The sequence below is a fragment of the Glycine soja genome, chromosome 6 (assembly GCF_004193775.1).
Source record: "Glycine soja cultivar W05 chromosome 6, ASM419377v2, whole genome shotgun sequence".
In the NCBI taxonomy this organism is placed as follows: domain Eukaryota; kingdom Viridiplantae; phylum Streptophyta; class Magnoliopsida; order Fabales; family Fabaceae; genus Glycine; species Glycine soja.
In genome coordinates this window covers 12,866,136-12,879,036 of record NC_041007.1, presented here as the reverse complement: position 1 = coordinate 12,879,036, position 12,901 = coordinate 12,866,136, and the positions used below count along the sequence as shown (strand labels likewise).

Below are 12,901 nucleotides of genomic sequence, written 5' to 3'. Positions count from 1 at the left end.
AACTTTGCATCTTCCAAGGACATTATACAATCATGGTTACTTAAGACTCGCATTCCTCTTTTAGAAGAGAATGTTCTTAATACAAACTTGTAACTACAATCTTCAAGGAAGTTTTTTTCTAACTCAACTTTATGGTTAAACAATGTTTTTCACAATTTATGAATAAATTTTAACTTAAATAAGATATGCTTAATTGTTCATTGCCTACAGGTAAAAAAAAGACTTCAAGGAGTTGGTTATGAATATCACAATCTTTTCCCAATATTAAGATAGTTGACCAACGTGACAAAGGTCGTCTTGGAGATGTTTGACCATTTGGTTAGCCAACGACAAAAACATAAAGATGGAGAGTAGTTGTGAGAATAATTTGATGGAACACCTGTATCAAGTAATTAATCTCCTTTCATCTTGTAGCTATTTGATATAGTTTAAATTATTTTTTTTAATAATAATACAAATAAATTATATAAATATTATTTAACTATAGTGAGTAGTTGAGTGTCAATTTTTATCCCCTATTTTCATAGTAAGATAATGTGCATTATATTATATTTTACCATGACAACCTAACTATGATTAGCATGACACAAAACTTGCATAAATGTTACTTTTAAATGAATATACAATATCATGGGTTTGCTTGCTAATATGATCTAATTTTAATATTTTAGCATATATACTTCATGAGTGGTTGATGTTCAGCTATTGGTTTGGCCTATTGGTCTTCCACTACCCTATGTCAAACGTGAATTTATGATTATTTTGTAACTTTAGGAATATATGCCATGTCAAAGGTGAATTTATGATTATTTTGTAACTTTGTCTATAATTTAATTTGGACTCAAACATGCACTATAATTGATTGGTGTGTAACGGAAGTGTGTAGCAATCACTTTGTTTAGAATTAGTATTAATGCTATCAAAACATTAGACCATGTTTTATCATGTTGTATGCAACTTAATATCCATGCTCATTCTCTTTTCTTTTTGTTCTAACAAAATACATAGTATTTTTCGGCGTATCCACCACCATTGTTATCAAGTTAATCACCTAGAGTAGCCTGAACTTTGGCTTAAGCTCCTACTGTAACTCCTGCTTATGCTATAACTTCTACTTTTGTTGCGGCTTCTTGATACATAAGGTGACCTACAGTATGATCGATCTCTATACTTTCTATCCCTTGGTGAGATTGACAAGAATCATAATAAGGTGAGTATAAACACTGTGGATCATCAAAAATGAAATTTTACGTAATGTAATAACTAACATGTAATGTCGCCTTTGTCTTGGAGGACAATAGTCTCAATTAGGTATCACCCCATTTTAACAAATAAAGTCATTATATATTTTTGTTAATTTATTTATCTCCATATTTGTTAATGTATACGCATGCTTATTATATATGCTGCTTCATGAAATTTCATTTCACCTCCTTAATTTCATAAATTCTAATAATAGGTTTAAATGTAGTAACACAACTTTGTCTCTTCCAACAAGTCAAAAGGTGCATCTGTATCATCTGATGAAGAAGTTTATAAAATCTCACAAACTCATTTAAGAAAAAAGGCAAATAAAGAAGATGACATAACTCAAAGTCCAAAGCTATAACTATTCAAGTCAAAAGATGCATCTTCATCATCAAAAAAAGAAGAAAGTTCATTAAAAAAAAGTGGAAAAAAATCTGTCATAAGCAAAAGCTCCAAACTACAAGTATCCAAGAAGTCAAAAGATGCATTTTTGTCATCAAATGAAGTTTATTCAATTTCAGAAAGTTCATTAAGGAGAAAAAAGAATAAATAAATTGTTCTAACATCCTTTAATAATGAAGAACCAATCTTATTTCAAAGTTTAAAAAACAACACACCAAAGAAAACAAAATTGAACATCAAGTCGCTAGCAAAAGGAAATAAATACATAAAAGTTTATTTAAACAAACAATTTTTGGAATTTTATTAGTATAATTTTTATGTGTTTTAACATTATGGTTGATTATTTTCCTTTCATTATATATATTTCACATTATGTGTTTTAACATATGTGCTTTATTATGTCAATTTCACTTTATTTTTATACTACTCTTATAATATTTATGCATAATTTTTTTTTTTACTTGTACATTACTCAACTTTAGTTGAATGATCATACTCTAATTTTAAAATATTTCTTTATAAATATATAAATAAATATAAATTATCTTAATTTATACATAATTTTTTAAACTCATTTAACTGTTAATGATATAAAATATCAATAATAATTATATTTTTAATTTTTATTTATCAATCAAATTATTTATTTAAATTATTTATAAACCCATCGCGCGGGTCTATGTGTTATTTTTTTTTTTTATTTGTAAAGAAGTGTGTTATAGTTATAGGCGGCGGAGAAGTATGCAACGTGGAGGTGATTGAACATAATGAACGAAAATCGAGAGTAAAAGGCGAAGGAGCGGTGGGAGCGATGCGCATGGTTGTTAACGACGCATTCCTCCCATTAACTAAATGGCTATGTCTTTACCTCTTCGTTTTCATTCCTCATCTTTCTCTCTCACTGTAAGTTCCGCCTCTCTCTGATGGTACATCAATAATTGTCTTCCCGCATCTATAAGTCAAAGATCCAAAGGAGTAACAATTTGAAGGACATAATGCTATTATTGACCATGTTTCCAGAAACCTTTCTTGTTTCTTATGATGAATGGAATTCATTCTCCACTTTTTCAGATTCTTCATTTCTAACTTGTTTTCAATACTCTTTCTTCTGCATCTTTTTCTTTGCTCTAAAATATCTGCGTCAAATGCACTTTTTTATTTATTTTAATCATTCGTATCATATCTTTCATTTAACTCTACACATCTTTCTACTTTGTTGAATAGATGTAAATATGTAATGCTTCATAGTTCATAATGTGTGTTTTTTCTATCTAAATGTACAGTCTCTTGGGGTTGTGAGAAAAGTGCTAGGGAGTCTTATAACAGGCAAGTATGCTCCCTCTTGCATACAAAATTATTTTCTTGCACTAACATAAACTCTGACTTTTAGTTCCTCACACTTGTGGCTTATTTGACTGGCTATAGCATTGTGTCACTGCAATTTATTCCATCTTCATAGATATTGTTCAACCAAGGAGTGGACATTCGCACTTAGCAAAAAGAGGTGGAAGACTAATATCGTGTAAGGTTTGTGCGAGGCTGGTACATACAATGTGCCGGATCTCTGTCCCTGGGACCTTACCAAGAACTGATGGAAAGACCTCAACTAATATCTCAAGGGATAAGAAGACAGTTCCAGAAGCAGATCCTCCCAGTATCAAAGATGTTCAGCTTTTGTATGAATTTTTGGACCGGAGGTTTATTTTCTTATTCCCTAATGTTTTTCAGTGAGGAGTATATTAAGTCTCCATACATACTGTAGATATAATAACAGTACTTTGATAGTTTAAATTTTGCAAATTTTAACAGTTCCCTAACTGAATTTCAATTTTGATTTACAGTACCAAGCTCACAGTATTGACTGGAGCTGGAATCAGTACAGAGTGTGGCATCCCTGACTACAGAAGGTTCTGACTCTTTTGTATACTACTTTCTGAGATCATGAGGTTACATAAAATGTTTATTGGGCTCTTTTGCTCAGAATGGCTGCTTGCTATATTGTTTTTATGATATTGAAAATTCTTTCTGCTATTTATTAATATATTTGTTGGACCTTGTAAAGTTTGTGGATGTAGCATTCATAACTGATGGCAACATAAAAGGATTAAATGGTTTAATTGCTTAGTTGCTTTCTTCTTTGGTCATGTTATAGATGTTGTGCTTGGATTGATAATTATTGCTATATTTCATCACATTTTGATTGATCCTACCATTTCATTTAGATTATTTGGAGCTTATTTTCCATTTATTGCAAAGTCAAAGTGTGATGAAATATGTGTATGGCCTACATTTTTTTTAAAGATTTTCCAAAATTTTTGTTTGCTTTGTAGATGATCTGAGGTTTTTTGGTCATTGATGTTACATGTTTCCTGTCAATCTTAAGAAAAAAGAAATGCATAGGCCTCTTTGGGTTTCAACTTCTACATTTAATAGGCTGAGTTGGTTAGAGATTCTCTTGCCAATCTGATTACAATTCGAACTAGTAGATTAGGGGAAAACAAAATAAAAGATAAAACTGAGATCACATGAATCTCAGTCTATACTAATCTGATCTTATTCTATCCTATGTTTCTAGAAGAATAATTTAAATATTGAAAAGAAAAAAATCCTAACAACTTCGATAGTAACAAATAACTATGCTGCATTAATATTTAATTATTGGAAACCAGATGCATCAATGATTCATCATCAGTTGGAGGGGTCTACCATCCATGCACTGACTGTTTATCAGTGCTAATTCTGATCAATATCCACTTTCATTTATTGGAGTCAAAGATATGTGCCATTCTTGTTGTGTATAAAGATTATATAGGCTTCACCCTTTTTTAGTTTCATATCTAGAGAATATGGAATGAATTTCTAAAATTTATTATTCATGATGCTGACTGTATCTTCCTTTCTCTGTTCTTCTTCACTGATAGCAATTTATTATTTATTGCAGCCCCAATGGAGCTTATAGTTCTGGTTTCAAGCCAATAACCCATCAGGTGATCCAAAGACATGTTCAAACATATTTGCTTCTTTTTTGTACCATGATAGGGCCTAAATAATTTAGAGAAATATGGCCAATAGAAAAAGATTAAGGGCTAAGGATTGGAAAACATATATGTTTGCATTTAGATATCATGTTCCAGATGGTTGCTTTAATGGCTTGCCTGTAGGGAAAAAGAGAGAACACAATACCTGCAGTATGCCAGTATCTATGGTCACCTTTAAAGAGAAGAAAAGTTATCGTTAGCCAATAGTGTAGAGCAAGCAGAATTCTCTCCATCTACAGGAGAGAAAGACTTCAACTATTGATGTTATTAAGAATTTGGCATTAGTGTAATCATGAGTGCGTAGCATATTTAAATTTGAATGTTTATGGCAATTACTTTGGTGAAGAAAATTCAACTAGATTTTCATGCCAAAATAGTCATGACCCATGAATCTCTTTCATCTTAATTTATATGTTTAAGTTCTCCTTTCTCTTGACATTATTTAAAAGGAGTTTCTCCGTTCAAGTCGAGCTCGGAGGAGATATTGGGCTAGGAGCTATGCTGGATGGAGGCGATTTACAGCAGCACAACCATCTGCTGCCCATACTGCATTGGCTACAATAGATAGAGCTGGCCGAATCGACTTAATGATTACCCAAAATGTTGATAGGTACCCTCTATAATTGTTTATCAATTAATTAGGCTAATTTGGAAAATGTGAGATATTAAAAGCTAGCCTATCTTGGAATTTTGTTGTACCTTGTTCTCAGGTTGCATCATCGTGCTGGTAGCAACCCATTAGAAATACATGGGACTGTATACACTGTAATATGTATAGATTGTGGATATTCCTTTTGCCGGAGCTTGTTTCAGGACCAGTTGAAGGCCCTTAATCCAAAGGTTAGAATTTGCAACTAATAGAAAAAATTGCATTATCAATGAATAAATGCTTAAGAAGCAATTTCTATATTGAGAAATGCTGATGAAGTTAGTCTATGAGAAAGTCATGATATATAAAAGATCTAGTCCTTTGTTCTAGGGATAAGTTACATTATCATGTTGAAAGATGTAAGACTTGAATAAAAGGTATAATGGCTTTTGCGCTGGTTGATAATTATAGTATATGTGTAAGCACTATTTGACTAGAGGTCTTGATGGTGTCTTTGGATTGGTTTATCTTGTGATAAAAAGTTTTCACCCCTTTTTTATTCTCTTAAATCTGAGGAAGAGAGAAGTCATAGAAGGAGAAGAATGATGCAGCTGAGTGCTCATTCATCAGGTGTGTGATGTGGGGAGAACAGTAATTCCATTAAATGATTTATACTTCATAGGTTTAAGGTGAAATCTAATTATTGAGAAGAAGTGTGCACTAAAAAGTAGAGAGAGGAGTATGGGGAAAACTAATATATCCAGTGAAGGATTCCAAATGACATGTCCAATAATAAGACGTGCACCCTTTGTTGCAGTCACTGCAAGAAACCTTCTTATCTTGTAAAACTTCTCGAATACTTATTGTTTTCATATATCCCTTAACAATACTTGTAAAGAAAGGAGATAAAAAAAATTGAGTGAGGTACCATCTTGAATGTTGCAGGGGTTACTAAATTATATATGGTATAATTACAACACTAAGTATATATTAGGACAGCCTGTTACATTTTCTTAAGAACTATGTTTTGCACATTTCAATCAATTATATAATTTCAATTACACATGTCTGATATGTGGTCCTTGTACTGAAACTCTGAAAGTAGGAGGATCTGACATTTGTTATTACTGTGTTTAAAAGCAAAAATATATTGCTTCATTTTATCAATGCTTTAATGTAGTAGTTGGAGATTTTGTTTCTCTAAACAATATGGCAGCATGCATCTGTTCTGAGTTTCCCTTTTCTGATAAACCAGTGGGCAGAAGCAATTGATAACTTGGACCATGGAAACCCTGGATCAGATAAGAGCTTTGGCATGAAACAAAGACCTGATGGTGATATTGAGATTGATGAAAGATTTTGGGAGGAGGATTTTATCATCCCAACTTGTCACAAGTGCAATGGAGTTCTCAAACCTGATGTAGGCCATTTGTTTCTTTCAGTTGAAATATTTGCCTGCGCCTGTTACTTCTCCGGATACTTCAGCCTGTTAGTTTTGTACAGAATTTTGTTCTTTATTATTGTAGCTGCTAATAAGTGGGGGCAAGAGAAGTATAGGAAATATTAATTATTACTTTATAATTTCTAGATCTGAAACAATGAATCTGTGAGCACACCCGCCCTACCGAACGTAAAAGAAAAAGAAAAAAGAGACATAAAAATATTCTATGAAACATTGCATGTCTTGAACTATAGTAAAGCTGAATAGACACTTCTGCATGTTTTGACTGTCAATTCAGAATATATGAAGTTATGATTGGAAGTGCAATTTGACACACTCCAAAATATAGAAATAAATAGCCCAAGCAATGGAAAAAGAAAAACAGGAATTCAGGTACTGATATTATTGAATATGTAAAAAGGAAATGCAGTGTAATGGAATTCTTACTGCCACTGATCTAGGCTGCTACAGAGGACTAGTGCTCTCTGTCCATAACAAACTTAATGATTCTCTCTATATGCTCTTTCTTCACATGTCTTGGTACAACAGAAACTCATTACATATTTGGCACATCCCTCTCTGCCACATCACCATTGTTTCTCAGGCCATTTTAATTTTCTAACACAAAATCTCCACACCTTGGGCTTGGGGCTTGGGCAACTGATGTACTAACTGCTCATTGGATCCAAATTCCATCTAAGGTCCTAACAGGGTTCTAGAACATTTATTTTAGGTTCTCATTTGGTGCTATACTTGTTATCCACTTATCCTAGGCAACTAAACTTTTCCCGTTTGGCTCAGAGGAATCAGACCAAAATCCCATGTTGATGATCCTTTAAGTTGTGTATTCTTTTTCTTAATTATGTTTTGTGACAAATCATGATGTGTGATCTACCGTATCTTTTTCTTGGATGATTTATTGCCGCTCTATCTCTTGAATAAGTTCATTCTGTGTTTTAAGATTCAAGATATTTCATGACTCAGACAGAAGGAACGGACTGCAAGTGTGTTTTGAAACAAATTAAGTTATTCTATGGACATAGAAACCATGCCTAGTCAATCATGTATCTGAAAATGTGTGTGATCATTTTTATTTGTCTTCTAATGCTGATGAATATAAATGCTTGTTTAAGTAAATCAAACGTGAAATTTTTATGAAAGTGTCCTTAAAGTTCTCATTGTGAATAATTATGAAGGTTGTCTTCTTTGGTGATAATGTTCCCAAGGACAGAGCAGATATGGCAATGGAAGCGTCTAGAAGATGTGATGCTTTTCTTGTACTTGGGTCATCTCTGATGACCATGTCTGCTTTTCGACTTGTCAGGTAGATTCAAGATTACCAGGTCTTCTGGTTATGGTGTCATCTAAATTCTTATATTTGCATGTGATTGATAGTAGATATGTGATTTGCATTCTGCAACATGATAGATTGATAGTAGATATCAATTTTCCATGTTTTGACATCTTCAAATTAACTTTTTGGTAAAATCTTATGTTGGAGTGGAACCCTTCATCATCTCGTCTTGTCAATCTTTCTTATAAATTGTAAGTGCTTCCCACAAATGATGCCTGAGATTAAAATACAATATAGTTTTGTAGACAAATTCTGTTATTTTATAAAATGATTGTTGATGCCCTCCATCTAAAAGTTGGCATGCAAGATTAATCAACAGTATAGACACTTTTTTTAGAATTTATGCAATGATATTATTGAGAATGAGATACAAATCAAATTATCATTTCAAAGAAAAAGATATTTGTGTTTGAATTAACTTCAAAACTCTAATTTTGATAAAACCTTGTATTCCCCAATTTCAAGCACTGAAATAATTTTCATTTGCCTGTGTTGCATTGATTGGATGCATATCTGACATGATTGGATTTTTTAAATTTACTTGAACAGGGCAGCTCATGAAGCTGGTGCTGCTACTGCAATTGTGAACATAGGTGTGACGCGTGCTGATAATTTTGTGCCCTTGAAAATAAATGCACGATTGGGTGAGGTATGGCCTTGGTTGATCTTGACTAGCTATAATGAATATTGCATGTTTACTGCCTCAAATCTTACAAGCTTTGCATTGTTGCAGATCCTGCCAAGACTACTTGACATGGGATCTATAAGCATACCAGCTGTGTAATGATAGATGAAAAAATGGTATCAAGTTGCATTCAAATCAGTAACCTGTATTTTATTCCATCATTCTTGTCCCCATGTAAAGATATTGACGAGGAATTATATATAAAGTAACTGATATTTGTGTTATCTTTTCTGATTTTTAATGTTTTACTTTTTCAAATTAAACACGAACCTTGCAGATCGATTAGAAACACATAGTCTCAATTCCCACAAATAAACCGGGCGTTGCTGCCTAAAAAGATAGTAAGATCAAAACTAGTCAAAACGCGTTTCGTCTGCCTTTATTTTTATCACAGCCGGCAAATTTACAAAATTGGATTAAACTTCTAATAAAATTACAGGATTTGGATAAGTCGTGTTTTAAAACATGACTTTATCCGTATCTTGTAATATTTTTAAAATCTATCCATTCCTATAATTTTTAAAAAAATTACCCCAGTTTTGTAAATTTGCTTACATATGCTACATAATTGTGTAAAACATTTGCATCTTTATACAGAGATGTACATTACAGCCAAACTAACAGCTTATCCGAATTTTTAATTTGATGTTTTCGTATAATTTTGACTTAACCATATGCTACAGATGACTAATTTTATTTTTGGTACCTTAATTATTTGGTAAATGCTACGAATAACTTGTTTAATTGATCAATAAATAAAATCTATACATAAACTATTAAAGATTAAAATGAGATTTATATGATAATATACAATTTTTTTAATACAATTTACATAATTTTTATTCCACAATTTAAAACGCTTGGCAGATAAAATGACTAAAAGGTAGTTTCTCCTTCCCTTTTATTTCTCCACTATTCAAACCCTTTTATTATTAGATTCAACTATTCAAATAAATAGTTAACATTCTTGAAATTTGTAGTTTCTCCTTCCCTTTTATTTCTCCACAATCTTTACTGTTCCAAACAAAGGGTAAATAACATGGATGTGGTAGCAGTATATATAGTTAACTAACAACTAGCATATTTAATAGAGGACACTTTACATGCATTAGCAACCAGAGGTTAAAATCGAAATCCTACAATAGCAACCTCAAAGGGTTTGATTAGACAAAATACTGTAGCCCTTAACTGTACTTTAAGTAATCCAAAAAGAGTATATAACATGCTACCATAGTAAACTATAAAATTGACTAGAATGCCCACTTCCTAAGAATTCTCATTAATTGCCTTGTCAATTTCTTCAACATGATTACGAAGCACATTCCACTGCAAAACACGAGAAAATGAATTACGGAACATTAGCTTGAAAACCATTTGTTCTAGATCATTAGAACCAACAGATTTAAGACAGGCATAAAAATGGAACTCGTAATATATAACATTCAGATAATTTCAAGTTATACCTGATCCATGGTCAAAGAGATACCTGAAAACAAATAATAAAAACGTCAGTGTAACCCACATTTATAAATCATCATCATGTGGTTTAAAAGAAATGGATAAATCAAATATCGAGTTCTATTCCAGAACTCTACTTGATCCCAACTGACTAGTCTTTGTACATCTAGAAGAATTTCCCAGGTCTACATAAGGATTCCTCAACCACAATGCATGAGCATGATCTTGAACATCAAAGGATAGCATAAACAAGGACCTTTTAAAAGACAATCAGGTCAAAATACACATGCACAAGCATAATTACAATGCAAAAATATTAATTGGTTTGAAGCATACATAAATTTCCAATATAAGTGCATAGCTATTGATCTTGTATAGCGACACATAGCAACCAATTACAGAAATGCCTATGAGTATACTCTCAATCTAGACAACGTTGCAAAAGGGAGTTTTAAGCTACCCATTAGAATCACACCACTATAGCATGTAAAAGGGTGCAGTTCCAGCTGCAATTTCAAAATGCTCTACAATTGCAAATCTGTAGTAACCAAGAGCCACTTCACACCACCACAGAACTATATCACACAATAACGATGTATGAGTGCAGTTCATACTCCAAGCTTTCCTAACATGATCCAACAACACTATTCCCTATGAGTCCACAAATGCCATGTTAACCATTATTTCCTGTTTAGTCATTGAAAACTTTCCAGATTCATAAATCAAAGTGCATATTTATTGATTTAGTTTAATTTTAATTAAACCAACAGGTACAAAACTTTCATATGAGCAAAACTAATTCATCTTTTATATCTTCCATTGTTTGCTCACAAACAAACATCAATATATCACGTCATTAACTCACAATCATTTAGAGTCTAATTTTTAACCTTGCAAAATGTCTAGAGTCTAGAGTCTATAGTTATCCAAAGTTCAAAAAAGATAGAGCCCTATAACTTAAAACTGACCAAGAAGTTAATTACAAGATTCAGTACAAGTTGTTCACCTCCTTCAGTGCCCCATTAGAAGCAAAGACTTTGGTTGAAACATGTAAATCAAGTTAACAGGTATCCATCCAATGCAACTTGACACAATTGCATAATTATCAATTTGTCCATTGTAATGACTATGAAAAAGATACATGCAAGATGCATTACATGTTGATACTATATAACATGTATGAGTATTTCCATGGACCACATTGTTGGCAATTTCAAATGCATGACCAGCAGAGCTAACAACAAATTACACATTCATGAATCACAATTCAACAAACTCCACATAAAACATAAAAAATAAAAGTTTTCAATGTGGTAACCAACTACCGCAGCAAACATGTTTATGAATTTATCCCTCAACCTTCAATGATGTGACAACGTTATCAATAATGACTAACCTAGCAACAAGGGAGTAGAAACTGCAACCAGCATCAACAAAAACATAGCACACTATTCGTTAGTTTAACTACCTCTTTGCACAACGAATGAGGCATCAATAGGAGACCTAGGCATGTTTCAATCCAATCAGCAAAATAACAATCATACGCATTGAAAAAATCTTACCTAAACCCCTTACTATTCCTAAAACAACGCACAAGGAAAACTAAAATAAATTCAACAACACATAAAAAGAAGACTGAAAAGCATTTGAAGAAAAAATGTGACCCAAAACCCTTACTATTCCTAAAACAACGCACGGACACACAAAACTAGAATAAATTCAGAAACAGATAAAAAGAAGAGTGAATAAGCATTTGAAAGAAGAGAATAGTAACCTTTTCTGCCAGGCAATTGCTTGCCATCTTTGACGTAAAACTCGCGAATGTCAACCATAATGCTGCCTTTCCAGTTCCTCACGGCAACCCTCCTGTTCTTCGAAATCTACATTTCATCGTAAACAAAAAGTTATAAGCACACAGTAAAAGAATAAAAGATAGAAAGAAAAGGAAAAAAGAGAAATCCTAGAAATAGAATAGTAGAGTGAGAAATCGACCTCGCAAACGGTAATAGAGTCGGGATCGTCATCGGAATCCTTCTTGAGGGACTTCTTGGGCGGCGCGTGGCCTTCAGAGTCGGCGTCGGAAGCACCGTCGTCATCTCTCCTCTTCGCTTTTCCAGACATTTTCTCGAAGCTTCTTGAGTAAGTCTTTTTCTTCTGTGTGACTGAGTGAGTGAGTAGTTAGTTGATTTAAAAAAGACTCGAGCGAATAAATTTTCTTTATTGAGAATGAAAATGAAAATAGAACGAAAAATTGAAACCTAGAAACGCCTTTGGCGCCCAAACGAAGCGACACTCCAATCCAAGGGTCAGAGTCGGTTGATGCGAGTTTCAAAATTTTCACATTCTCAGGGTTTTAATTTAAGTGACTTTCCCCTTTTTTTGTGTGTGTGGGGGTTGGGGGCTTTGCAAGATACAAAATTAGGGATTGGATTGTGATTTGTGGCATACAACAGGTTTGTCTAATATTGGATTTGGTTTCTAAGCTGACGTGTTTTCTCTCAAAATAATTTGAAATTTTTGTAGCATTGACACCCAGATATGGTGATGATAATGAGTATTGGGAAAAGTGAGTACCTTAATTAGCCACTTAATGAGAACGGAAATGGGTACATAAGGCAATAGGCATTGTTTGCAATTATTTCTTTTTAAAAAATATTTATTTTAATAAAATAAGAAGATTTTAGTG

General features: G+C 32.8%; 2 protein-coding genes across 3 annotated transcripts; one reads left to right on the top strand and one right to left on the bottom strand.

Moving 5' to 3' along the window:
- Nucleotides 1–2,374: 2,374 nt before the first annotated feature.
- Nucleotides 2,375–8,983, top strand: LOC114415809 (NAD-dependent protein deacylase SRT2-like). Its single transcript, XM_028380666.1, has 11 exons — nt 2,375–2,553; nt 2,934–2,976; nt 3,110–3,347; nt 3,492–3,557; nt 4,592–4,637; nt 5,138–5,298; nt 5,399–5,528; nt 6,533–6,697; nt 7,915–8,042; nt 8,622–8,721; nt 8,806–8,983. The coding sequence occupies exons 1-11, from the start codon at nt 2,503–2,505 to the stop codon at nt 8,854–8,856; spliced, it is 1,179 nt and encodes a 392-aa protein (XP_028236467.1). The 5' UTR covers nt 2,375–2,502; the 3' UTR covers nt 8,857–8,983.
- A 738-nt stretch (nt 8,984–9,721) lies between these two features.
- LOC114415807 (RNA polymerase II transcriptional coactivator KIWI-like) lies at nt 9,722–12,759 on the bottom strand. 2 transcript variants are annotated; one of them, XM_028380664.1, is made up of 5 exons: nt 12,474–12,759; nt 12,208–12,377; nt 11,990–12,095; nt 10,221–10,243; nt 9,722–10,083 (listed from the first exon to the last, which is right to left on the bottom strand). In XM_028380664.1, exons 2-5 carry the CDS (start codon nt 12,334–12,336, stop codon nt 10,024–10,026), a joined length of 318 nt encoding a protein of 105 aa, XP_028236465.1. In that variant the 5' UTR covers nt 12,337–12,377; nt 12,474–12,759; the 3' UTR covers nt 9,722–10,023. The 2 variants fall into 2 exon arrangements, with proteins under 2 accessions (XP_028236465.1, XP_028236466.1); XM_028380665.1 differs by having other exon boundaries at nt 12,208–12,369; nt 12,474–12,678.
- Nucleotides 12,760–12,901: the final 142 nt, after the last annotated feature.

What these genes read in the sequence shown, in the direction of transcription:
- LOC114415809 (XM_028380666.1), top strand. Translation starts at nt 2,503, where the DNA reads ATGGCTATGTCTTTACCTCTTCGTTTTCATTCCTCATCTTTCTCTCTC. An exon ending in CCTCATCTTTCTCTCTCACT is followed by an intron (nt 2,554 to 2,933) that starts GTAAGTTCCGCC and finishes CTAAATGTACAG; the next exon opens with TCTCTTGGGGTTGTGAGAAA. An exon ending in ATGGAGTTCTCAAACCTGAT is followed by an intron (nt 6,698 to 7,914) that starts GTAGGCCATTTG and finishes ATAATTATGAAG; the next exon opens with GTTGTCTTCTTTGGTGATAA.
- LOC114415807 (XM_028380664.1), bottom strand. Translation starts at nt 12,336, where the DNA reads ATGTCTGGAAAAGCGAAGAGGAGAGATGACGACGGTGCTTCCGACGCC. An exon ending in ACTCTATTACCGTTTGCGAG is followed by an intron (nt 12,096 to 12,207) that starts GTCGATTTCTCA and finishes GATGAAATGTAG; the next exon opens with ATTTCGAAGAACAGGAGGGT. An exon ending in TCTCTTTGACCATGGATCAG is followed by an intron (nt 10,084 to 10,220) that starts GTATAACTTGAA and finishes CGTGTTTTGCAG; the next exon opens with TGGAATGTGCTTCGTAATCA.